Here is a 23,351-nt window from a genome sequence, read left to right as displayed (position 1 = left end):
ATGGTTTGCATTTTTTTCATTTTAGCCCCTGTGATCAAAATACAATTTCTTTCTCATCCTCAGTCAATGCAAGGCGAGTGCAATTTTGCAAAAATGTTCATGTTTACTTCATATTTTCCATTCTAGCATGTAGCTCTTCATATACCTGCGGTGACAGCACCCCGTCGGCTCGACTCAGGCTCAGCAATGTCGTTGCGCTCCTCCCTCGCTGACCGCCGCCCTCTCCCTCGCCGACCGCAGCCCTCTTCCTCGCTGCCCTATACCTCGCCATGTCGGGGATTCGTGGATATAGGGTTAGGCCGCACTCCTCGTCCCGTGCCTCCCGCGCCTTGCCGCCCGCGTCATTATAAAGCCCCGCCTTTCCCCGTTCTTTTCCCCCTTCTCGCCGCCTCGATTGTGCGCCCACGCCGCCGCGATTCCTTGCCGTCGCTCGCCACTGCCGCTGCCTAAACGCGCTCGCCGCCGGTGACCAGGTGAGTGAAGCTCGTCGCCGCCTGCCCCTTCGTCCTCCTTGCTTCCTCGCGCACACCGTGATGTGCCCCGCTTCGTCGTTGGTGCATCGCAGCTCGCCGACAACCACCGCCCGGAGCTCCGCCGCCGCCCGCCACTCCCGTCGTCCTAGACGTCGATGCCGTCTCCCCCACAGCGAATCGAAGACCCGGGGAAGATCCTCAAGTCAAGCCGCATCCCCCGCACGCCTCCCCGAGCCGATTCCTCGCCGGAAACCGCCCGCTGCCACGTCCCCGAGCCGCCGGAGTTCGCCGGAACCCTAGCGCCGCCACGGTAAGCCCCTGGACCTCCCCTGATCGTTCGATCTTGATCAACGGCTCGGATTAGATCGGATTAATTCTTTTAAACGAACCGGTACCGACCAATAGGGAGCTGACACGTGGCACTTTAATAGAAAAATAAAAATGCAATTTAATCCCCCGGTTTAGAATAAATGGCAATTTTGTAGAAAAGCCCCTGTAACTTCAAAAGCTTATAACTTTTAAACCCTTTGGCCAAATTTGACAAACTTTACCTTTTTGGAAAGCTCTCAACCTATAGAATCTTTTGGCACTGTTTAATTTTGAATTTGAATATTTGAATCACTTTAAAATTACAGAATAGAGTTTAATGCCATTTCATTCATAACTAATTATCTAGAGGTCCTTTTTAAATGAAACCAGTGCCCAAATTTTTTTTTATTACCCTTTGTCCATTGGGACAGAGAAATAAATATTTTGAATTAAATTATTTGGCTGATGCCAATAAAACTATACTTTAGGGTTTTTAATAAATTGTTTTTGCCTTTTGTTTAAAACCCTAATGCATTTGTTTTAATCACCAATGCTTAGGACCAGTTGATCACCCAAATAAAATAAACCCAATCATGTCACATGTTGCATTGCATCATAGCATCATTTTTGTCGTGATGTGAATTGTGTGTTTATGTGTGTGTATATTGTTTGTTTCGTATAGTTTTCTCGGAGAGCGAAACTTGTGATTGTGACGAGTGTTTGAACTCCAACTGCTACCAAGACAAGATCACTTTGATCATATCGTATTACCGTTTGTTTTTAAAATACTTATGCATTAGAGTTGTTTGTAGAGATGCATTGATAAGACTATTACTCGTACTTATGCTAGCTATGATTGATCCACTAGTTATAGGGTTACCTTTGCCATGAATCCTCCACTAATAGCCATTGTGATTAGTATTGCTTAGCCATGCTATGTTAGTAAACGTGGGAGGGAATCTCAATCACTGTGAAATGATGATGTGGAGTGATTTTGGAAACTTGGCAAAACAACCCTAATGAAACATCCTGGGTGGACTGCTTTGAGATTTTGAGATGTTATGCGATGTCAGGTCCATTTCTATGGGTCCCTCTGAGTCGAGTCTCCGTGGACTCGGAGATGGGTCGTCCATGGACGTCTCTTCCGTGGATTCGGAGAGCGCTTGCGTCGCAAATGTGGAATGCCACCTGGGGTATCAGAGACTGGACTAGTTTCCTGTTTATAGTAGCTTCCAGTACAACCACAAGCTAAATGGGCTATGGCTGGATGGAGTAAGAAATATGAACCCAGATCCGAGGGATTGTACTGAGGTAGTTGTGTAGGTGGGAGCGCGGGTCCCTCAGGTGGTCTGGAGGAATATGTTCTGAAAATTCTTGAAGTCGATGCCGTTGCTACTCCACCCGAAGGACAGCAAGGGATTAACACGCCGATTTCTTATGGGGAATGTGTACAACCTCTCGAGAGTGTCAAACTAAGTACTTAGCCGTGTCTCCGGTTACGGACAATCATGAGCAACTAGATTTGGGGGCTGTAAGGAAGGTCTCACTCATTCCAATTTCTTAAATAAAATGAATGGTTTGAACTGGTTTAGGAGCATTGATGTTTCTACTCGATGTCCTTAGATTAATAGGAGCATCGGTGTTTCTACCTGGTGTCCATTAGTTAACAATATTGTAACATTCAATTGTAGTAGAATAAACTATGTTTTGCTACCACGCCATAAAGCCTGAACCCCATAATGCCTCAATTGCATATACTTGGTAGGATCTGTTATAACTTCCAGGTGAACTTGTCAATACATTCAATGTATTGATCACGTAGTGGCTGCAATCAATAATGCAGGTGAATCATGTGCTTACATTCCAACATGCTCTCTCCTTTGGGAGTAGTTGAGGCCCATTTGCTCCACCTTTTCCGCTGCAGTTTGAAAAACAATATTTTGGTATTTCTGGAACTCTATTTGTTATGCTGACCCAAGGGGTTATGCGAGTTTGTAAGTACTATTAAGTTCTGAATGATACGATGTAATAAAGTACTTTCGACCTTTGTTTCTTGGTATTACATCTTGAAACCGTGTGTGCTAGTGAGTCGATCCAGGAACTAGCACAAATAAGCACAGAGATCGAACCCTTCTAAGGGGGCGGTCGCTTCAGACGCCTACGTGCGTGGTACGACGACCTCCACTGCTACGACTACGGCTCACTAACTCTATGACTAGTACTCCAGTCTGATCTTCCCCTAATCTCCACTGTTCTTGTACTCTAGTCACGACCAGTAGCATGTTGATATTATTCCTACTAGTGGAAATGTCCGTGCGCTACCACGGCCCACGCACACGATGGTCGTCACGACTACTTCGAAAGGTGATCACGTGCATCACATCGATGAACATTGATGATGCTTGAGCAGGGCACCGACGTCGTTGTTGCATAAATAAAGCACGAGTCAGTATTAGTGGCATAATAAGCAAGATATATAATATGCATTAATACAAATTAAATGAAGTCAGGTGCATGTGCCATGTTACGATTCCACGGATGATAAAATTATTTTAACATGCATAGCTTAAATAGCCAGCTGCTAAAATTAGTATATAGTAGCTGTTTTATTTGTAATGACAAGTTTATCATCAAAATAAAATATCTTGCCACCTCTGCAAATTTTTCCTCATTCGGTCTGCACCTATTCTCTTATTCTCATGTCTCGTCGTCTTCTTCTTCCCCTCCCCTGATAGTCCCCACTCATCGTCGGCGGCGCCGCACTGCACCCTAAACCTTGTTCTCCCTTTGGTGTCGGCCGCGCTGCCGTAGCCTCTCCGTTCTCCATCTTCCCATCGCTCTAGTGGCCTATCACAACGAGGTTGTACAACAGTCGCAACATCTCCCTGTCCAATGATATAGCGCTTGTTAAACAGCAACGCATAAACAATTATGCTCTTCAAGAGTTTACAAGTCCATGCCAACATCTAATACATGTTCAGATTAAAGTCATTAAACACTTATAATCCAGTCAGTAAATACAACCTAGGCACATTCTCCTAAGTTCAGGTTAATTTATGTCTTTACGGGCGCAACCCAAGCTTGTGTTAGATCTCAATGATTGGGTAGGTCGTTATTTTGTACTATCAATAATTTTTTTGCTGAACCAAATTAAAATAGCCCCAACATGGGGCTGAACCAAATCGAATCTAGGACCTAATCTAGGTTCGATTCAGAAGAGATCACATTCCTACGATGAAGCACATATTTGGAAAAAATGCAAGAAAAAAAGAATGGAAACAAGTGAAGATGCACGTACTACAAGCAGGTTGATCAGTGAAAGCATCCCACCACACCAGCGTTGGTGGAGATTATCATGACCGCGTCGATCGGGGCTAGCTCCGCTCGGTCAGCACAAGGGATAGAGGTGAACTTACTCGGTCAGCGGGAGCACCGGCTAACTTGGAGCGCCATGCCGGCAACGTCGCCACCCTCGGCTGTCCCAAATCACGACCTGCTCCTCCGCCCACGCTCCCGCCGGCGCCTGAGAGCGCCTCCGCCGCTCCGCACCCTAGCCTGCACGACACCTCTGGGATTGCGCGCCCGACACCGCCCGCCAGAGCCCCATCCCCTGGCCGCACGTGTCCTCCGTCGCCCGCCAGCTCGCCGCCGCCCGCGCCACCTCTGGGATTGCGCGCCCGACAACGCCCGCCAGAGCCCCATCCCCTGCCCGCGCGTGTCCTCCGTCGCCCGCCAGCGCGCCGCCGCCCGCTTTGACGTCAGGAGATCCAGGAGGCTGTCGAGGAAGGGTCGAGGAGGGGTGGACGGAGTCGACGAAGCTTCCAGGTGCGGCGGTGACGGCCTGTGACGGAGCTCGGCCCTGATGGTACAGGTGGCCGCGTGGGAGTTGGGACGATGGTATAGGTGGCTATCGGGCCGGCCCGGCGCGGGATAAACGGGCCTGGCCCGATGAAGCACGACAATATAGGGGCCAGGCCGGGACGGCACGAAAATGCAAACTCCAGGCCCAGGCGCGGGATAAACGGGCCTAGCCAAACTTAAAATAAAGAGCACGAATGTATCTGGTGGCCACCGGTGGCGGCACACAGCGCCATGGCACGCTCTATCTCGGCCAACTCTGCTTCGATGATCTCCCGGCGAAGGCGGGCCATGTGGAGCTGCGAGAGCAACGGATCCTGCCAATTAAACCCAGGTTTGTGAATTTTGAATTTGTGATTACAAGATCAGAGGTTTTTTTTGTCTCACAGGAAGTTTGATTTCAGTTTGGAGATTCATAACCAAGAACGGTTTTTCTAAAATGCCAAACCAAAACAGAACAAAATGCACAAGCTGCCTGCACTCACCTTATCGGAGTCCGGAAGCTTATGCTCATCGAACTCTGGATTCTGTTGAGCCATTGGCTGATTGGTGCTGAACGGCCGTCCGGCATCCGCATCGGCCATCGGCGTTGTCTGCGCCTGGTGGCCACCGGTGGCGGCGCGCAGGGCCACGGCACGCTCTATCTCGGCCAGCTCGGCTTCGATGATCTCCCGGCGAAGGCAGGCCATGTGGAGCTGCGAGAGCAGCGCGTCCCTCATCACCAGCTTCGGCTCTTGCTCTCCTGAATAACCAGATCGACATTGTGCAGCTAGCTAGTAGATGGCCGGCATAACCAAATTAAATTCCAACTCATTTTGAACAAGAACTCAAATACCGTGAGGCGGAGGGTCGGGGAAGCGGTGGTCGTCGCCGGTGGCTGGGCCACGGAGGGAGAACTCCATCGGGCCAAGCTGAAGTGCGAAGGCCGGGGTGCGCGAGAGTAAAAAGGAGTGCGCGGAAGCCTGCAGCAAACGTGGGAACTTGCGCTCGAGATCACAATGACTGGGCCGCTTGGGCGGTTCCGTTTCTTAATTACGGGGAAAGGAAACTGATCGGCCGGAGAGAGTTTGAACGGCGAGGACCTAGCCAAACTTAAAATAAAGAGCACGAAACCAAAACTCTTGGGCAAAGGTTTCACACACCTAAAATTGAAGTAGGAACCACCATTTTGGGTTAAGTTGTTTCAAGTAGCCCAAACAATATGATTTATACAGTTCATTTGATGGTGTTACTGACAGTCAGGTCCCACTAGTCAGCTACACGTGGCAAACCAGCCGATTTCGCCTGCAGAGGGATGAAGGAGCGCAAACTTGGGGGGCGCAAGACGGCTCTTCAGTTCAGATATGCTTGCTACTACAACAATGATGGGATTAATTATCGATCTCCTGAATTAACCCAGTAATGGAGTAATGAATTAGGAATAAGTGGAAGGAAGAGCGAGGAGCCCGTGGAGTGCTAGCGGCCGCCTGTACGCCCAACAGATGCATCCGCGCCATTGCCGGCCCCAGTGTGAATAAGGATTAGAGACGCGGCCACCACACTCGCGGTGTCCGTATTCCACTAGCTACGAGAGATTATCATTCATCTCAGTCCAGAGCTAACTCACGCACGACAAGAATGATCAAGCTGGCGAGAGCTCTACTTTTGTGACCATTCCAAAGAACACTCGTAACTGCGAACTGATCCTAATTCAAGTGGTTGGTTCCTTGTGGTGAAACCAGCTCACATAGGTTTTAGTTCCAGACTTGGCATGGATGCTCGCATTTCTTGTGGGAGTGACGTATCCGTCTACTACGATAGGGAGGTGGTTCAGTCTCTCGGAGGTGCTCATAAGGATAGGGTGTGCGTACGTGCGTTCATAGGGATGAGTGTACGTGCATGTGTGTGTGAGTGCTTGCGTCTGTACTGTGTTTTCTAAAAAAAAAACCTCGTAACTACGGAAGTCCACTTTGTGAGGATCTTGAATAATGCCGGTAACTCTCAAGCCTAAGCACACGATCACAGAATGCGTGTTATATACATACATGGTAAGACAGGCTCTGGGTTGCAAATTAAAGGGATTGCTTAGCTATATATGCACGGTGCGCATTGACATCGTGTAAAAAGCTTGTGAACCATGTCGTCCTACATCTAGCTCAATCTAGGTATGTAGCATGTGTCTTGTATTTGTAGTCCGACCTCACATTGGTTAGATATATAGTCACAACTCACAACCAATTTTTGATGTCTTTTTCTTACACTAATATGGTGGGTGGAGGCTGGCTGAAGAGGCATGTAATGTTTCACGTGGGGACTAGAATGAGTGAAAGGTTGCAGATCAAGTGAGATAACTGCGCATGCAACCGTGAGCCAGTCGACGCACTGTTGCAAGTACTGCAACGAAAGCAAGCTGAATTGCATTGCACGTACTGTACTACGTATAGGTTGTTGGCTAAATGTACCTGTCAATTTAATGAAAATAATTAGAGCTTTTTTTTATAGCGAAACTAATTTATAGTTTTTTTTAGCGAATATTTGTAATTTATAGTTATACTACCGGTAGCTCGGATTGACTCGGCCCGAGCCTGCTAAGCTGCAGCCTTGGGCTTGTTTCGTTGTCGGGCCGAGCCCAACTTAGACTCAGGCCATCTCGAAATGCTGCGTCGGATCGGGAAGAAACGGCCCAGGCAACCTCACCCTCATCCGTACTCCGCCCGCTGCGCAGTCTTCGGCGAGTGGCTCCTCTTCCGCAACGCCGAGAGGCCTGAGAGCTACCTGCCGGTGAACCCGCTCGTCCCCGGCGGCGGCGCCACCATCGAGCTCCCTCCCATGGCGCTCCGCAAGCTCGTCGTGTGCCCGGGCGGCGAGGTCGCCGCCGCCATTGTGTTCGCCGACAACGGCTCCTGCGGCGTCGCCTTCTGCCGCCGGCCTGGCTCTGGCAGCAGCGAGTGGTCGTGGTCGGCAGTCCGTGACCCGCCGCCGGGAGCGGGCGAGCTGCTGGACATCGCGTTGCACGGCGGGGATAACAACAAGCTCTACGCCCTGTACGGCAACAAGACGCTCTACGCCTACGACCTGGACGACGACGACGATGGCGAACCTGAGTGCGTAATTGCCGATCCTCGGCCGCCGACGGTGCCCGAGGTGTGGTACATGCTCGTGGTGTATGACACGAGGCACTACCTCGTCCCCGGCAACGACGGCAAGAAGCTGCTGCTGGTCCGAAGCGAGTACGGCAGGAGCTTCGCCGTGTTCGAGGCCGTGGATGGGCGGTGGTCGGAGGTGGCGAGGCTGGACGACGACGAGGTCCTGTTCGTGAGCGCCAACTGCTCCAGGGCCTTGCCGGTCTACGGCGGACCCGGGAACTGCGTCTTCTTCGTTGGGGAACCCACCCGGGGGCTGCGGTTCGGCAACTTCGGGGTGTATGACATGGCCACCAAAACCATCCGTGGTGCTATCTCGCCGCTCAAATTCCAGGGCTGCCACAGCACCGGCTCCTGGCTCTTCCCTTCCCTTCTTCCTTAATTACCCTTGATTCGATATCATTCATGGATTAATTTTTGAGATCCCACATTGTTGTAGCTTTGCATCCATCATCAGATCGAGTGGAATTCATAGCTTACTCTTTTTGTTGCAGCCTTCAAATCATTCATTTTGTGATACCTGCTCTCTGCAGGCTCCAGTGGCGATTCTAGGATGAAAATAGAGGATAGGCTTAAACAACAAAATCCATAAGCTAAATTTAGCAGGAAAAATGTTATCCATAACTAGGGTGAAAATAGCAAAATTCTTTTAAAAAAATCAAGTTTACAAAATTAAGAAGAAATCACGCATAGAGATTGTCGAGAGATACTAGTAATAAAACCATTTTCGTCTTCTAAAACCGAAAATAATTTTTTGTGCGACAAAGTATTTAGCAGTTTCTTCCATAATTAATTCATGCATAATTGGACTGACAAATAATCATAGTTTTAGCATTAGAAATACATAATCAATGCAAAGCTCACAATATAATCTGCCATTGCCAAGCAAAATCACCCATGGTGTGTGGGTTTATTCTACGCTGCAAGGATAAAGCTGCTCAAATGGGCCATATCATGTACCGCAAGGCCTAACTAGGCTGCTGTGGTGGACCCAGCAAAACCTTTGGATTTTCTCCTGCCCTTGATTGAAATCGCTAATACAAAATCATGGATCAAGATGCCACACCCGCACATGCACAATAGATGATTGTTCAAAGCAGAGGGTAGGCTAGAGCCTATCGAAGCCTAGCCGGTAGAATCGTCACTGGCAGGCTCCACCCACAACATTAATGTAAGAAAAAAAAGATTGAAGGCGTGAAGAAGCACTCCAATGTGTGATGAGACTATATCTGACCAATGTGAGATCTGACTACAAATACAACGCACATATGCTAGCTTGAGACATGGTTCGAAAGTTTTTTACACGATGTCAGCGGGCATAGCTAAACATTCCTTTGCAACCAGAGCTTGTATTGCTACCTATATGCTCTACTCATCTTTTGATCATGAGATTAGGCTTGAGAGTCACCATGAGCATTCAAAACCATCGCAATCAGGATGATTGTAAGTAATATTGTTCTAGGGCTAAGTCACAAAATGGTGGCTCTCCCAAAATGGTTTGCCATGGTGCCACAAGAGTTAGAGCGTCTTGTGGATGGGTAACAGTTGGGTTCTAATCTTTCACATGCATCCTTTTGGATGGGTAACAAGAATAATGAAGTGATCAATATGACTACTGCTTCCATACTTTGGTCTATATGGAAATGTCGAAATAAGCTCTTTTTTCTTCTACTTCTTGGCCTTCACTGCAGGCGCTGTGGTGGATGGTCCTAAGACACCTTCGATCTTGGAGGGTGTTGTGCATAAGCGCAAACCAACCCGCTCTGAAACATCCTCTGCAACAGCTGGAAGGCAATGGAGATTTCAAAGCTTCTCCGAGATAAAGAAGAGGCAAGCTTTCTCAATGCTGACGATGAGCGCATGCCAGGGGATCCAGACGATGTCGCTGATGACGAAGCTGTTTCAAACCCTTCTGAAAATCACCCATTGGTTAACGATTGCAACTTGGCTTGATTGCGCTGACGGCTGTAATGCCATGTCATGTAATGGGAGTTGGTTTAAACCTGTGCCGCCATTAGGGCCCTTCGGCCGAGATGCGTTATCGTACTCCCTGCTGAGGCAGATGAACTATATATGATGTTCCGTTTAACGAAAAGATGAATGGAACAGGGGCAGAAAAGCCCTTTTGATAAAAAAAAAATGGTCGAGTGTACTTTGGGAATCATAGCACACCCGCAAAGCTAGAAGACGTGGTTCACTAGCTGCCGAGTGGGTCGTATTTTCTAACTTATCTTCATTTCTATAAAAAAAAACTCAATTGATTGTGGCCGTTCATGGTCTTCGGATTGCATGACTTGTTAGTATTTCACACAAATCAATAAATGAGAATAAATATGGATTCTAGATTTTAGATAGCTGCCTTGTAGATATGCTCTCTGTATAGACATTTTTGTTTTTTAAACTTTATTTCATATATATATATATATATATATATATATATATATATATATATATAATTTTTTTACTCAAAGGACGGAATACCTCCGGCCTCTGCATCAATCGATGCACACAACCATAATATTATTAAGCCAAAGTATCGTATCATCAATCTCAGTTACATCTCAAAATAGCTCAAAAGTAAAACAAATAGGCTGCAAAAATCATCTAGTATCCAGCCTACGAACGGCGTGACATCCAAACCGGCTGTAAAACTCCCGTGCTACCATCTCTATACGGCTGCACTTAGATTCCATAGATAACCATCGAAAGCAGTGGGGACCAAGAACGGAACAAGTACGTCGCCTGACAAAGCACCTGCAAAAAATAGTAAGCTTTCTTTTTGTTAAAAACTAAATCATTCCGACAATTGCAAACGGACCAACAAATCGCACACGACCCAATATGAAAAATAGATGGCAGTAAGAGATTCTCAACTTAAGAAGCGGGATGTTTTTTTTAACTGTAAATAAAAAGCTAAAGAAGATGGTCATAAACGACATCCAACAATTTGGAAGAGGCGACTGCTTGGGGGGCGTGCTAGTCCCATTTGAGGTGTTTTTTTTTTCGTGGTCGATGTTTCTCAATGAATAACACGCTGAAAGAAAAGAAAAAAGGCAGTCCGGTTTGGTGTCCAATTCGGTTCCCGTCTCCGGGCTGGGCAAAGTCGGTTCTTTTCTGCCGATCCTCCACAGATAGGGGATCCATCCCGTGCCCAAAACGAGATCAGAAAAGCCTCCGCGCCCAAGCTAGATCGCCGTCTCCCAGCAAAGATATGGAGAACTTGACGGCTAGGCCGAGCAAGCGGATGCGGCGCTCCCAGCCGGCGGCGTGGGCGGCGGGCGGCTGGTCGGACCTCGCGTCGGAGCTGTGCGGCGTCATCCTGAGCCGTGTGCCGTCCCTGGCCGACCGCGCCCGCTTCCGCTGCGTGTGCCGGCAATGGCGCCACGCCGCCAAGCAGCAGTGGTGGCTCCTCCCGCCGCCGTTCCCATGGCTCTTCCCCACCGCCTCCGACGACGACGACCGACGCCGCCGCCGCTTCGTCAGCCTCCCCGACGGCGCCACCCACCACATCGCCGTCCCCCAAATCAACCTCGATCAGTACCCCACCTGCGAAGCCTTCGGCGAGTGGCTCCACTTCCCCAACGCCGAGACCGGCACCCACCTGCTGGTGAACCCGCTCGTCCCCTCCGGCTCCGGCGCCACCACCATCGAGCTCCCGCCAATGAAGCTCCTCAAGCTCGTCGTCTGCCCGGGCGGCGACCTCGTCGCCGCCATCGCGTGCGTCCATCTCCCCCCCCCTACGGCGTCGCCTTCTGCCGCCGCCGCCAGCCGTCTGGCTCGTGGTCGTGGTCGGGAGTACTCCGTGCGCCGCCACGGGCCGCGGGCCTGCTTCTGGACATCGCATTGCACGGCAACGAGCTCTACGCCCTGTACGGCCGGACCACGCTCTACGCCTACGGCCTGGACGATTGCGAGCCCAGGTGCGTGATCGCCGATCCCCGGCCCATCACGGAGGCCGAGGAGCGGTTCATTGCGTTACATCACTACGACATCAGGTACTTTCTCGTCCCCGGCGGCGGCGGCGGCGGCAAGAAGCTGCTGCTGGTCCGCAGCGAGGGCGAGAGCTTCGTGGTGTTCGAGGCCGACGGCGGCACGGGGCGGTGGTCGGAGGTGGCGGGGCTGGACGACGGCGAGGCCCTGTTCGTGAGCGCCAACTGCTCCGGGGCCTTGCCGGTCTACGGCGGAGCCGGGAACTGCGTCTTCTTCGTCTGGGAATCGCCCCGGCCGCGGTACCATTGGTCCGTCGACCGCAGTGGCCGCAGCTTCAGGGTCTATGACATGAGCACCAAGACCATCCGTGATGCCATCGTCTCTCCGCTCAAATCCCATGGCTGCCACACCACCGGATCCTGGCTCTTCCCTTCCCTTCTCCCTTGATTCGATATCATACGATATCACTAGAGTCCTCCGTAGGAAGTTGACTGCTTGCAGCAACGTTCGCTGCGACAGCAGGTCTGCACAGATGTTAGATGTTAGTGCTGTAGTTACTCCTATCTAGATGGCTGGTATCTTGGAATAACTTGGATGAGTCTTCCACTCTTCCCCGATATTTTTCATGTCGAAACAAGCAATTGTATTGTACTCCATCTGTTCCACTAATGATTAGAGCCATGTGTGAGCATCAACTATAAACCTGAAGATTGATTTATTATGGTGTATTTCTTTGGATTTTTTTTAAGAAAATAGAAAACTCAGATGTTAGGAGTCACCCGTAGGATTTCTTCGGTAGACGCTGAGGAATAGTGCATATGTTGAAGTATGCTGCCACATCAACATTCTAGCAAAAACAAAGTGGCAGTCAACAATTCCCCTTCCTGGTCTCATAAATCGATACACAACAGTCAACAGCCATTCCCCAAGCTATCTTGCTATGGCTGCATTCTTTCTTGAAACAGACATGAATAGATCGTTCAAACTTGAAAATGCGGCCTTCGTCTTAGTACTTGCCATTAACAGTACGTCGATTGGCTCACGTTGCAAGCACTTATCTCACTTGATCTGCAACATCCATTAATTCATTTTAGTCTGGGTGATATCTGTCTCTTCAGCTGGCCTACCACCCACCATTAATGTAAAAAAGAAAAACGAAAAATTGAAGGCGTGAAAAGTGTAGAATTGGTTGTGGCTTTGTTAGTTGTGACTTTTAACCAATGTGAGGTCTGACTAGAAATACAAGACACATATGCTAGGTACCTAAATCGAGCTAGATGGAGGAAATGGTTCTCAAGCCGGAGCTCTTACCCTATTAGTACATGATACACGCATTTTTTGATCGTCTGCTTAGGCTTGAGAGTCACCGGGATTAGTCAAAACCCTCACAAAGTGATGAGCTGGATGGGCTGTTTTTTTGGCCCATTTGTTATTTTCCCATCTTCTGATTTGCTACGGGCCGGGCCAAGCCCAAAACCTAACTATATAGGTGAGGATTTTTCCCACGGTCCAGGTTGCCCGGGGCCCAGCTCCGCCCCTCCTCCCATGAATATATCTCTCACTTCCCGGCCTTCCATGCATATCCACCACACAAAACGACCTCATGAACTAGCTAGCTTGATCGTCAATCTCGTAATGCAATTTCGAGCAAATTAATTAGGTTTGGGAGACAATAGGGAATGGAGGCATGCCTTCGCAGTGCATTGTGCTTGTTCTACCACACTTACACCATTTGACCTCCCATCAGAGAGTAACTACATTGCTTCGGGTGATGGTTACTCATAATGCCTCAGCCCAGTTGAATTTTGTTGCTCAAGGCTATGTTAACATGGATCTCACGGTTTCAGTTGCCCAATGACTGTTTTTTTTTCGTGAGGCCGTTGTGCCGATGGTACGAGCATCTAGTTTATAGAGATGACCATTTCTTGAATGTCATGCCACCACATGGTCGATCACACTCGAATATACCTGGCGCATTGTACATAGAAGAGCTAGCTAGCTTAGCTAGATGTTTTCTTCTGTTCTTCTTCTTTGGAATGCTAATGTTTTACTTAATCGTTTGGATATTAATTAATTGTGACACTTAATTGTATTCTCCATGAATGATCACAACTTCATTCACGTAAATTCCTCATGAGTGCTAACATATGATGTTTTTGAAAGTCTTTGTATTACTTATCTTACTTGGTATCATTGGCACAACATTATTTTCATTCTCATTATCATTATTACCCCTTCATAGTGTGCTCATATTTATGAAGCACATCTATAACTGGTTAACATCTTATTTTTATTCATGCACACAAGGAGACGAGAACTACATTTCACGCAGCAGCGTGTGGGGAAATATCTAGTTGCTATTACATGCACATCAGGAACTATCTAGCCTTTTTCCTTTTCACGTATAACAAAATTATAGTGCATGATCTTCTGTCAATAAGCACGTATTTCGTGGCCCAGCTAGCTCATACAGCTGAACTCGATGAACATATATAACACTCACATCCGGGCCTTTCATGTAATATCGATCGAGGCATGACGCTCGACCTAACTAGCTAGCTCGATCATGTCATGCATATTTTAGCTAACTAATTAGGTTTGGGAGGCAACAGGGAATCGAGGTGCGTGTTCACCGTGTGTTGTGCTTGTTATACCACGCATATACTATCTTTCTCGCAACTTCAACCCCCCAATGTTGCTTAGGTCGATTGGGATAAAAAAGAAACCAATCCATCAAGCTTCCCACTGACCAATGCTATGTTAGCAGCTCGTGGTTTCACTAGCCTAACAACTGCCTTTTTGTCTTCGGAGGCTGCTGACGGTACGAGCAGCTAAGAGATGAACAAAAATCATCTTGAATGCCATGCCATCACACGGTCAATTGTCCACAGACGGCATAGGGGAAGATCAAGAACTAGATAGCTAGTTGTCGCCACATCATCACTGATAATGGAATAATGATGCTGAGTTAATCTGCCTATATTAGGAAAAGCAAAAGTACACATAAATATGGAGATCTAGAAAACGTCTATTTACCACTACTGTCAAGTGTCGACTGAGATCGAGCTCAGTTTTGATCTTTGAAGTTCAAAATCGAACAAGATTAATTGCCAAAAGTGTACAGTTTTACCAGGTTTTAGCATCTAAACATTCTGAGAGTTCACAGATCAAATCAAGAATATTTCTATAATCGAACCAAAAGCACTTTTTCCATCCGGCGAACCCTTGAACGATTGGGGAGTTGTCACCATTTCCTAATGAAGGCACCTCTGAGTTCGCTCGCTCGTCTTATTCCATTCTTTCTTCTAAAAAAGCAATAAAAAATCCAGTATATAATTCCGTAGCGAAGGCACACGAGAATTCAAGTACAATAACGCTTTAATGCGTTCCAAATAAATAGGTGGAATTGCAGCTCCATAGCACTGTGGCAGGATGAGTTCCATTCCAGCTAGGGTAATTAAGGAGTATTTTGTGACCCACCTGATAGCTAAACTTCATGAACATATATATAGCCCACATCCTTGCCTAGCTATAGCTCAGGTAGTCAGGTCATTGACAGCTCACAAGCTATATATAGCTCGATCATTAATTGATCTCGTCATGTTCAAGTTAGTTACGCGATAGGTTTGGGAGGCAACGGGGAATCAAGGCGCGAGCTCATCACGTGCTGTGCTTGTTCTTCCACACCGTACACTACCTTACCAGCAATTCGAAGTTCGTGATATTGCTTGGGTCAAACGCTGACCAACAAGAGCCGAGTCCGGTAGCTTCTCTCCTGTGCCCATGCCAAGCTGCTAACATTAGCAGCTCGCGGCTTCACTAGCCATAGTCTGCCTTATGCATGGATGAAAGTGTTTTCGGATACGTACTTCCAGAGGGCAGAGACAAAACGATTCCTGAAGTATGTCCAGCCGGAAGATTGTTTCGAGCGGTACTTCCAGAAGCCTCGTATTAATTGTACGTATCTTTGCCGATTTCCTCATGATTAAAGAAGAGATGGCTGGACCAGAGAAATCAAAACTGGAGTGTGGCCATTAATTTGCTAGGCCTAGCTCGCTGATTTCCTCATTTTCAAGAGAGAAAAAACTAGCTGGAGATTTTTTTTACAGTACCTTGTCTGGAGTGTAAGAGATGACTGGAGTAGCAATCAAATCGGAGTTGTCCATTAGCTATGGCCTATGTCCAGTATAGATTTCCAGTAATTAAAGGTAGGCCTTAATCAAGATCCTGCCGTTTGCACACGCTGTCACTTATAACAATTTGTGGTACTTTTGTGGCTCAGCGCACAATGGTGCCTTCAATACAACGACCTCAACTTAACCGACCTACTATTATTGCGATACAATGGTGCCTTCAATGTAATAATGACCGTAGGTTGGCTCAGCGCGCCTACACATTTGCATGCAGTTATCTCGCTTGATCTGCAGGCAATCGATAACTGGAACATCCACGTGGTGTCTATCTCTCCGTCTAAAACATACAAATTATAAAAAAACAAGAATGAAAGGAGTGAGAACACTCTAGTACTCATCCGTACTACTATATTGGTTGTGACTAGCTAGCTATAATCAATGCAAGATCTGGTTACAAATAGAAGACACATATATATGCTAGCTAGAGCCTAGAGGACGTACGGGGTTCACAATTTACGATCTGTCGGCGTATGCTTAAATAGTAGTCCCTCCATTTCACAAATTATGCGTACTTTGTTTCGTTAAGATAAGGCTTTGACCAATGAAAACTCTATTGATATGTATTTTTTTCATACATGAAATTTATATCAATGGATTCGTCTTTAAAAGTTCTTGCTAATGATCATGATTTCGTATCATATAACTTACATATTAATAGAGTAATTCTTGATCAAAGGACTGTTTTAACGAAACGAAATACGCCAACCTTTGTGAAATGGAGGGATTAGTATTTCTTTACGGCCAGCTTGTCTTACTCTTGCCCATATGCGGCGCTCATTTTCAGATCCTGGTCGAATTAACTTAGGTTTGGGAGTCACTGGGAACATCAGAAATTGGCTGAGAGACAATTCTGGTAAGTAGGGGTGTGTTTTCTGTTCTGTGTGATACGGTGGTGGTCAGTTCTAGTCGCGCATATTAGCTCCTTGTCTATGAATTACGACGAGCCCTTTTTCTCCTCTAACAAAAATGAGGGTACGTTCAACTTCTCAATTTCTACAATGTCACATATATACACAAAAACTCGCCAACACACTCTCATCACGAGCAGAATGTTCCAATTTCTCCATGGATTGCATATTTGAACGACGCGTCAAAAAGTATCTCACATCTTCATCTCCATTTCATGTCCCCTTTGTTCAGCTGATGATCGATCATACGCATGCTGCGCCATCTACCGAGATGTTAATGTAACATTTACTGATGCCAAATTTGCCCATACAGATAGGCAAAGCTAGCCAAAATACACATGAATATGAAGAAAATCTATATCTTCCTCTACTGTTTGTTGTTCGCGTGAGTGTTCAGTTTCAATCACTGAACTCTGAAGTCAGACAAATTCACCAAAAGTATACAGTTTACAAGTTGAGTGCTAAATTGTCATGATATTAGAGTTAACTGAGCGATCAAATCTAACCTAGATTCCACCAATAATCGGGGAACCATGTACTTTTGGGCTTTGGCATAGTAGCATCACATTGCAACTTTACTGCAATTGTGTAGTACAGTACATGCGACTATAATGTGATCCAAATAAATAGGTGGACCTATAGCTAGCTAGCTCCGTGACATTGTGACACCATGTGGAAGGTACGTCTATAAGTACTGTTTCATTGCCCAACTTTGGTTATTACAACTTGAATATATACATAGCTCACCTTCCTGCCTTACATGCACGCACGCACGACCGGCTCACTATATCCACCATTTGATGCCATAACTTTCGAGATAATTAGGCTTGGGAAGTAACGGGAATTCGTTGCGCGCAGTTTGTTTATGTTCGACTTGTTCTATCACACATACACTTTCCTTGCCAAGGATTCAAATTTCACGATATGACTCGGCCGATTGCCATTTTGAGAATTGTTGTCCAGACAGCGTCACATCGGTTGAGTCGATGCTAAGTTGCTAGTGATTAGAAGGTCTGCATTCCTGACTCTTGTCTTTGCTGTGCGCGGTGGTACGTACGTCGTACGTCCAGAAGCAAAAGAATCAGTACGAGAATCTGCAGGATTGGGAGAGATGAACAAGAAATGGGGGCTCGAATGCCATGCGCCACATGGTCGATCACTCTCTCACAGCACAGGCTGCTTAGGCACAACTAGCTGGCTAATTCATAGTTGGTCACTTGGTCCTGTCTGGGCCGACCTTACAAGCGCGATCCAGATTGATTGGGATTTTTTTTAGAACAAACGTCTGGCTTTATTGGTTCATAGAATAAGGTACAATAGATCGAAACAAGCGAAACGGACATAAGCAACGAAAATCCACTATAGAACTAAAGGCTCCATCTTGGTCTTTCGTAATCAACGTCTCTAGATCCATCTTCTGCGTCTTGACGTTTCTCCATCTAATCGGTAATTGATTTAGATTTCTAGAACTATTAGTTAGCTAATTTCTAATGGGCTATGGGCTGCAGCCCAGCACGTATAGTAGAAATTTTGGGGGCCCGAAAAATTTGGGCCTTGTTCGACCTAACAGGCCGCACTCCCGTCAGCCAGGCCCACTAACGTCAATGAGCCATCTCAAACTAGTGTGATAAATAGCGCAAAACGTGGCTTTGTAAAACATAGTATTCATAAACTGTGGTAAAGTGTTATGTGTGCATGTGAGCGTGGATTTTTGCATAATTTTATCAAAAGTAAATAAAAGTCGAGTCTTCATATATTTCTTTAGAAAAAAAGGGGATCGAGAATTCTGGTACAATAGTACTTGCATGCAGCTATGATGTGATCCAAATAAAAATGTGGACTTATAGCTCTATGACAATGTGACATGATGTTAGTGTTCCATTCCATTTAAAAGCTAGGTAGGTACACTTTGGTTACCCAACTTAATTGGGCGGCTGAACCCGATGAAAAACTTGCATATATATAGCTCACCTGTCAAACTTTCATCCATGCACACATCACCTCACTAGTTCCATCATTGAATTGATCACACCGTAACTTCCGAGCTAATTAGGTTTGGGAGGCAACAGGAATTTGTTGCGCGCACCTGACCCGAGTGAGCTTGTTCTTCTACCACATCATTTGATGAACAAGAATTTGGTTCAAATGACATGCCACGACATGATCAGTTTCCTTGCATCCACAAGCACATCCAGATAGTAATCTTGGACAATGTAGTTAGTTGTTCTCATCGGCCGACCACACCAACAATTCAGATTGATTTACATTTCTACTACCAGTAGGTTAATTAACCTTGAGACATGTTGATTATTTTTCACGGTTAGTTAAATCAACGAACCGTTAGATCAACGCTGAAAATAGAGCTCTTTTACATACAATTAATTAAGAGTAAATTTCACAAAACCACAGTTTTTGGGGCATTCTTCTCACGGAGCCTCCTCTTTTGCTAATTTGTCCGAAAAAACATAATTTTAGTCTCTACAAATGAACCCAAAGTGACGAGTTAAGGTCGTTTGACAGTTTACCATGAAGATAGGGAAAGAATGATGTAATGCACCACACTGCTGCTTCTCGTATTGCCTCATATATATACAAGTACAGCCGGCAGTTACAGTCAAGGAAGGAGGGACGTGGGGAGTGGAGAGAGCAGTTCTATACAGCGACGACTATGTCTCAATAACCCCCCCCCCCCCCCCCCCGCAGTTTGAGCGTCGGTGGACCGATGCACAAACTGGACCGAAACTACTGGAAAGAAGAAGAAGGCAGCCCCTTCGTCATGATGTCGGCGAACTGCAGCGTCGTGGGGACGTGGAGAACACGGAGCTGTCCAAGCGCGACTTTCTCCCGGACGAAGTGGATGTCGAGCTCAATATGCTTCGTGCGCCGATGGTGGACGGGGTTGGCAGCCATGTAGACGGAGGAAATATTGTCACAGTAGACGACCGAGCTCTTGTCGATGTGGACGCGAAGTTCGCCGAGAAGTTGGCGCAGCCAGCAGCTCTCAGCAACAACGTTGGCGACTCCTCGGTACTCAGCTTCGGCACTCGACCGGGACACGGTGGGTTGCCGCTTGGAAGACCAAGAGACAAGGGCATCGTCGAGGAACACAGTGTAACCCGAGGTGGATCGGCGGGTGTCCGGGCATCCAGCCCAGTCGGCGTCGGAGTAGGCAACAAGCTCGAGAGAGGTAGACCGCCGGAGGTGCAGGCCGAGCGTCGTAGTACCATGGACGTAGCGCAGGATTCGTTTGACAAGCGCCAGGTGAGGCTCCCGTGGTGCGTGCATGAAGAGGCAGGCCTGCTGGACAGCATACTGAAGATCAGGGCGCGTCATGGTGAGGTACTGCAGCGCTCCGACGATACTCCGGTACTCAGAGGCATCGCGGACAGGAGCGCCTGTGGTGGCGTCGAGCTTGGTGCGGGTGTTGACCGGCGTGGAGATGGGCTTGCAGTGCAACATATTTGCACGCTCCAGGAGGTTGTCGGCGTACTGCTCTTGGTCGAGGAAGAAGCCGGCGGCGCTGCGTGTGACCCGGATGCCGAGGAAGAAGCGTAGGGCGCCGAGATCTTTCATGGAGAACTCAGCCTGGAGCTGTGCAGTGATGGTACGCAGCAGCGAGTCGGTGAAGGCCGTAAGCACGATGTCGTCGACGTAGAGGAGCAGAAACGCCGTGTCAGAGCCGCGTCGCAGCACGTACAGAGAGTGGTCAGACTTGGTGATGACGAAGCCAATGGAGTAGAGGAACGCCGTGAACCGGTCGTACCAGGCACGTGGCGCTTGCTTGAGGCCGTAGAGGGACCGGTTGAGAAGCCACACATGATCAGGGCGTTGCTCGTCGACGAAGCCGGTAGGCTGCTGGCAGTAGACGCGTTCCTGGAGAAAACCATGCAAAAAGGCATTGTTGACATCCATTTGGTGAGCTGGCCAATCCCGAGCAGCAGCCATGGCGAGCACGGTGCGGACCGTGGCAGACTTCATGACAGGGCTGAAGGTCTCGTCGAAGTCGACGCCCGGCCGCTGGGAGAAGCCACGGAGAACCCATCTTGCCTTGTAGCGCTCGAGGGAGCCGTCAGAGCGGCTTGTGCCGAAAGAGCCACTTGCCGGTGACAAGATTGGCGCCGGCGGGTCGTGGCACCAAGGACCAGGTGTTGTTCACCATCAATGCTCGGTACTCGTCCTGCATCGCAGTTAGCCAACAAGAATCTCGCATAGCAGCATGCACAGAGGTCGGGATTGGAGAGATTGTGTTGGTGGTGGATGCGGTGAGAGTGTATTTGGGGTTTGGTTTGAACGTTCCGGCTTGGGCTCGAGTGCAAATGGTGTGGGAGGGTCGAGGTGGCGCGGCAGGTGGCGTGGCAGGGGAGAGAGGGCTGGCCGCGGGCGAGGCAGGGCTTGCCGATGCAGAAGAGGAGGCGGCCGAGGTAGTAGAGGAGTCTGCCGCGGCAGGAAAGGATTCTGCCGCGGCAGGGGCGTTGGCTGCCGCGGCAGGGGTGTGGACTGCTGCGGAAGGGGTTGGTGCTGCCGCGGCAGGAAGGAGGGCTGCCGCGGTAGGTGGTGTGACTGCTGTGCTGGGCAACCGAGGGGTGTGGCGAGCGCGAGGGGCACTGGTGGCGAGTGGGCTGGGGGCAAACGGGAACTGAGACTCGTCGAAGAACACATGTCGGGACACGATGATGCGGCGAGTGGAGTTGTCATAGCAGCGGTAGCCCTTATGGTCGGGGGAATAGCCAAGGAACGTGCAGGCAATGGATCGCGGCGCAAGCTTGTGAGGCGAGGTGGGTGTGGTATTGGGATAGCACAAACAGCCAAACACACGGAGAGGGGAGTAGTCAGGTGGCGTGCCATGGAGGAGCTCGAATGGTGTGGTGAACTGGCGAGGGCGGCAGGGTCGGCGATTGAGGAGAAAGGTGGCAGTGGCTAGGGCTTCGGCCCAGAACATGGCAGGCATGGATGCATGAAAGAGCAGGGTGCGGGTGATCTCGTTCAACGTGCGGAGGGCACGTTCGGCACGGCCATTTTGCGCCGAAGTGTAGGGGCATGACATGCGGAGCTGGATGCCGTGGGAGGAGAAGAAGGTGCGGGTAACGGCATTGTCAAACTCTCTGCCGTTGTCCGTTTGGATCGTGAGAAGGGGAAGATGGTAGTGGTTCTGCAGAATGGCATGGAAGTGCTGGATGGCAGGGAACACGTCAGATTTACGCCGCAAGGGAATAGTCTAGGCATAGTGGCTATAATCATCAAGCAGAAGTAGATAATATTGATAACCCGAAACACTAAGAACGGGAGATGTCCAGACATCACAATGCACTAAGTTGAAAGGGAAATACGACACATGCGACGACTAAGAGAAAGGCAACCTAACATTCTTCCCTAGCTGACAAGCATGACACGTGTGAGAAGGCGACGATTTGCAGGTGGGGGCGGCATCACGAAGAACGCTGGAGAGGGCAGCTCGTCCGGGATGGCCGAGGCGCTGGTGCCAGAGGTCAGCAGAGCCGGTGGAGGCGTGGAGGTTGTGGTGGGTGTTGCGGAGCGGGTAGAGGTCGTCGTTGGAGTTAAAGCGGAGGAGGACCTGCTTGGTTCGCCGATCCTTGACAAAAAAACCAATATCATCAAATTCAACATTAACAGGATTTTCACGAGTGAGAGCTTTGACAGAGAAAAGGTTCTTAATAAGAGAGGGACAAACCAAGACGTTTGAGAGAGAGAGAGAGGTGTGGAAGAAGTGGGAATGGAGGAATGACCAATGTGCGTGACCGGCAGTAGAGAACCGTCGCCAACAACAATACTGGAATGAGCAAACGAGCGAAGATTTTGAAGCATACCTGGATCCGAGGTCATGTGCGTCGTCGCGCCGGTGTCAGCGTACCAGTCGCCGGACGGGGCTGGGGCAGACTACATTGAGAGGGCGTTTAGGGCTTGGATCAGGCCCTGCTGGTCCCAGGCAGGGGCAGACGGCGTTGGCACCGGTGGTGGAGCAGTGTAGTAGGCCGGTGGAGGGGTGACGAGCTGATGCGCAGAGGCACCAGCGAACGCCGGCGGCACGGCCGAGCGCGGACCAAGGATGCCCGAGCCAGGCACGTGGGGCGCCAGGGCACGGGCCAGGCATGGACAAGTCCCGTCCATGGGTGAGCGTTCGGCGCGGGTAGCGGTGCCGGGGTAGGAGGAGCACGAGTCGACGACGAAGATGAGGAGTCGGACTGCTTCTTGCCCTTGCTGCGGTTCCGGCCGCGGGAGTTGCCGCTGGTGCTGGTGGAGCCGTTGTTGCCGCCGGTCGGTGCTGGTGCAGCATGGAGAGCCGTGTCCTGAGCTAGTGGCGCAGACCTGGCCCGGCGCGCCTCTTCCATGTCGAGGAAGGCACGGCACTTGAGGAAGGTGGGGAACGGCGTGCGGCTGGCGAGGATCGGGATGTAGACTTGGAATCGCTCATCGAGGCCACGGAACATCTAGAGGACAAGTTGGCGGTCGGAGAGGGGGTCGCCGAGGTCACGCAGCTGGTTGGCGTACTCCTTCAGCTTGCCGAAGTAGGTGAGAACCGGCATGTTGCCCTGGACCAGC

At 49.0% G+C, this 23,351-nt stretch overlaps 2 protein-coding genes across 3 annotated transcripts; one reads left to right on the top strand and one right to left on the bottom strand.

Annotated features, from left to right (window-relative positions):
- Positions 1-3,246: 3,246 nt before the first annotated feature.
- Positions 3,247-5,772, bottom strand: LOC112271918. Of its 2 annotated transcripts, none has more exons than XM_024462174.1 (3): positions 5,476-5,772; positions 5,126-5,382; positions 3,247-3,667 (listed from the first exon to the last, which is right to left on the bottom strand). In XM_024462174.1, exons 1-3 carry the CDS (start codon positions 5,540-5,542, stop codon positions 3,413-3,415), a joined length of 579 nt encoding a protein of 192 aa, XP_024317942.1. In that variant the 5' UTR covers positions 5,543-5,772; the 3' UTR covers positions 3,247-3,412. The 2 variants fall into 2 exon arrangements, with proteins under 2 accessions (XP_024317942.1, XP_024317943.1); XM_024462175.1 differs by lacking the exon at positions 3,247-3,667 and adding an exon at positions 4,819-4,957.
- A 5,234-nt stretch (positions 5,773-11,006) lies between these two features.
- Positions 11,007-12,139, top strand: LOC104583927. Its single transcript, XM_010237952.1, has 2 exons — positions 11,007-11,537; positions 11,621-12,139. The coding sequence occupies exons 1-2, from the start codon at positions 11,007-11,009 to the stop codon at positions 12,137-12,139; spliced, it is 1,050 nt and encodes a 349-aa protein (XP_010236254.1).
- The last annotated feature ends 11,212 nt before the right edge of the window (positions 12,140-23,351 follow it).

Source organism: Brachypodium distachyon, chromosome 3 (assembly GCF_000005505.3).
Source record: "Brachypodium distachyon strain Bd21 chromosome 3, Brachypodium_distachyon_v3.0, whole genome shotgun sequence".
Taxonomy (NCBI): domain Eukaryota; kingdom Viridiplantae; phylum Streptophyta; class Magnoliopsida; order Poales; family Poaceae; genus Brachypodium; species Brachypodium distachyon.
Note: the sequence above shows the minus strand (reverse complement) of the source record. Positions and strands in the feature narration are given on the sequence as shown.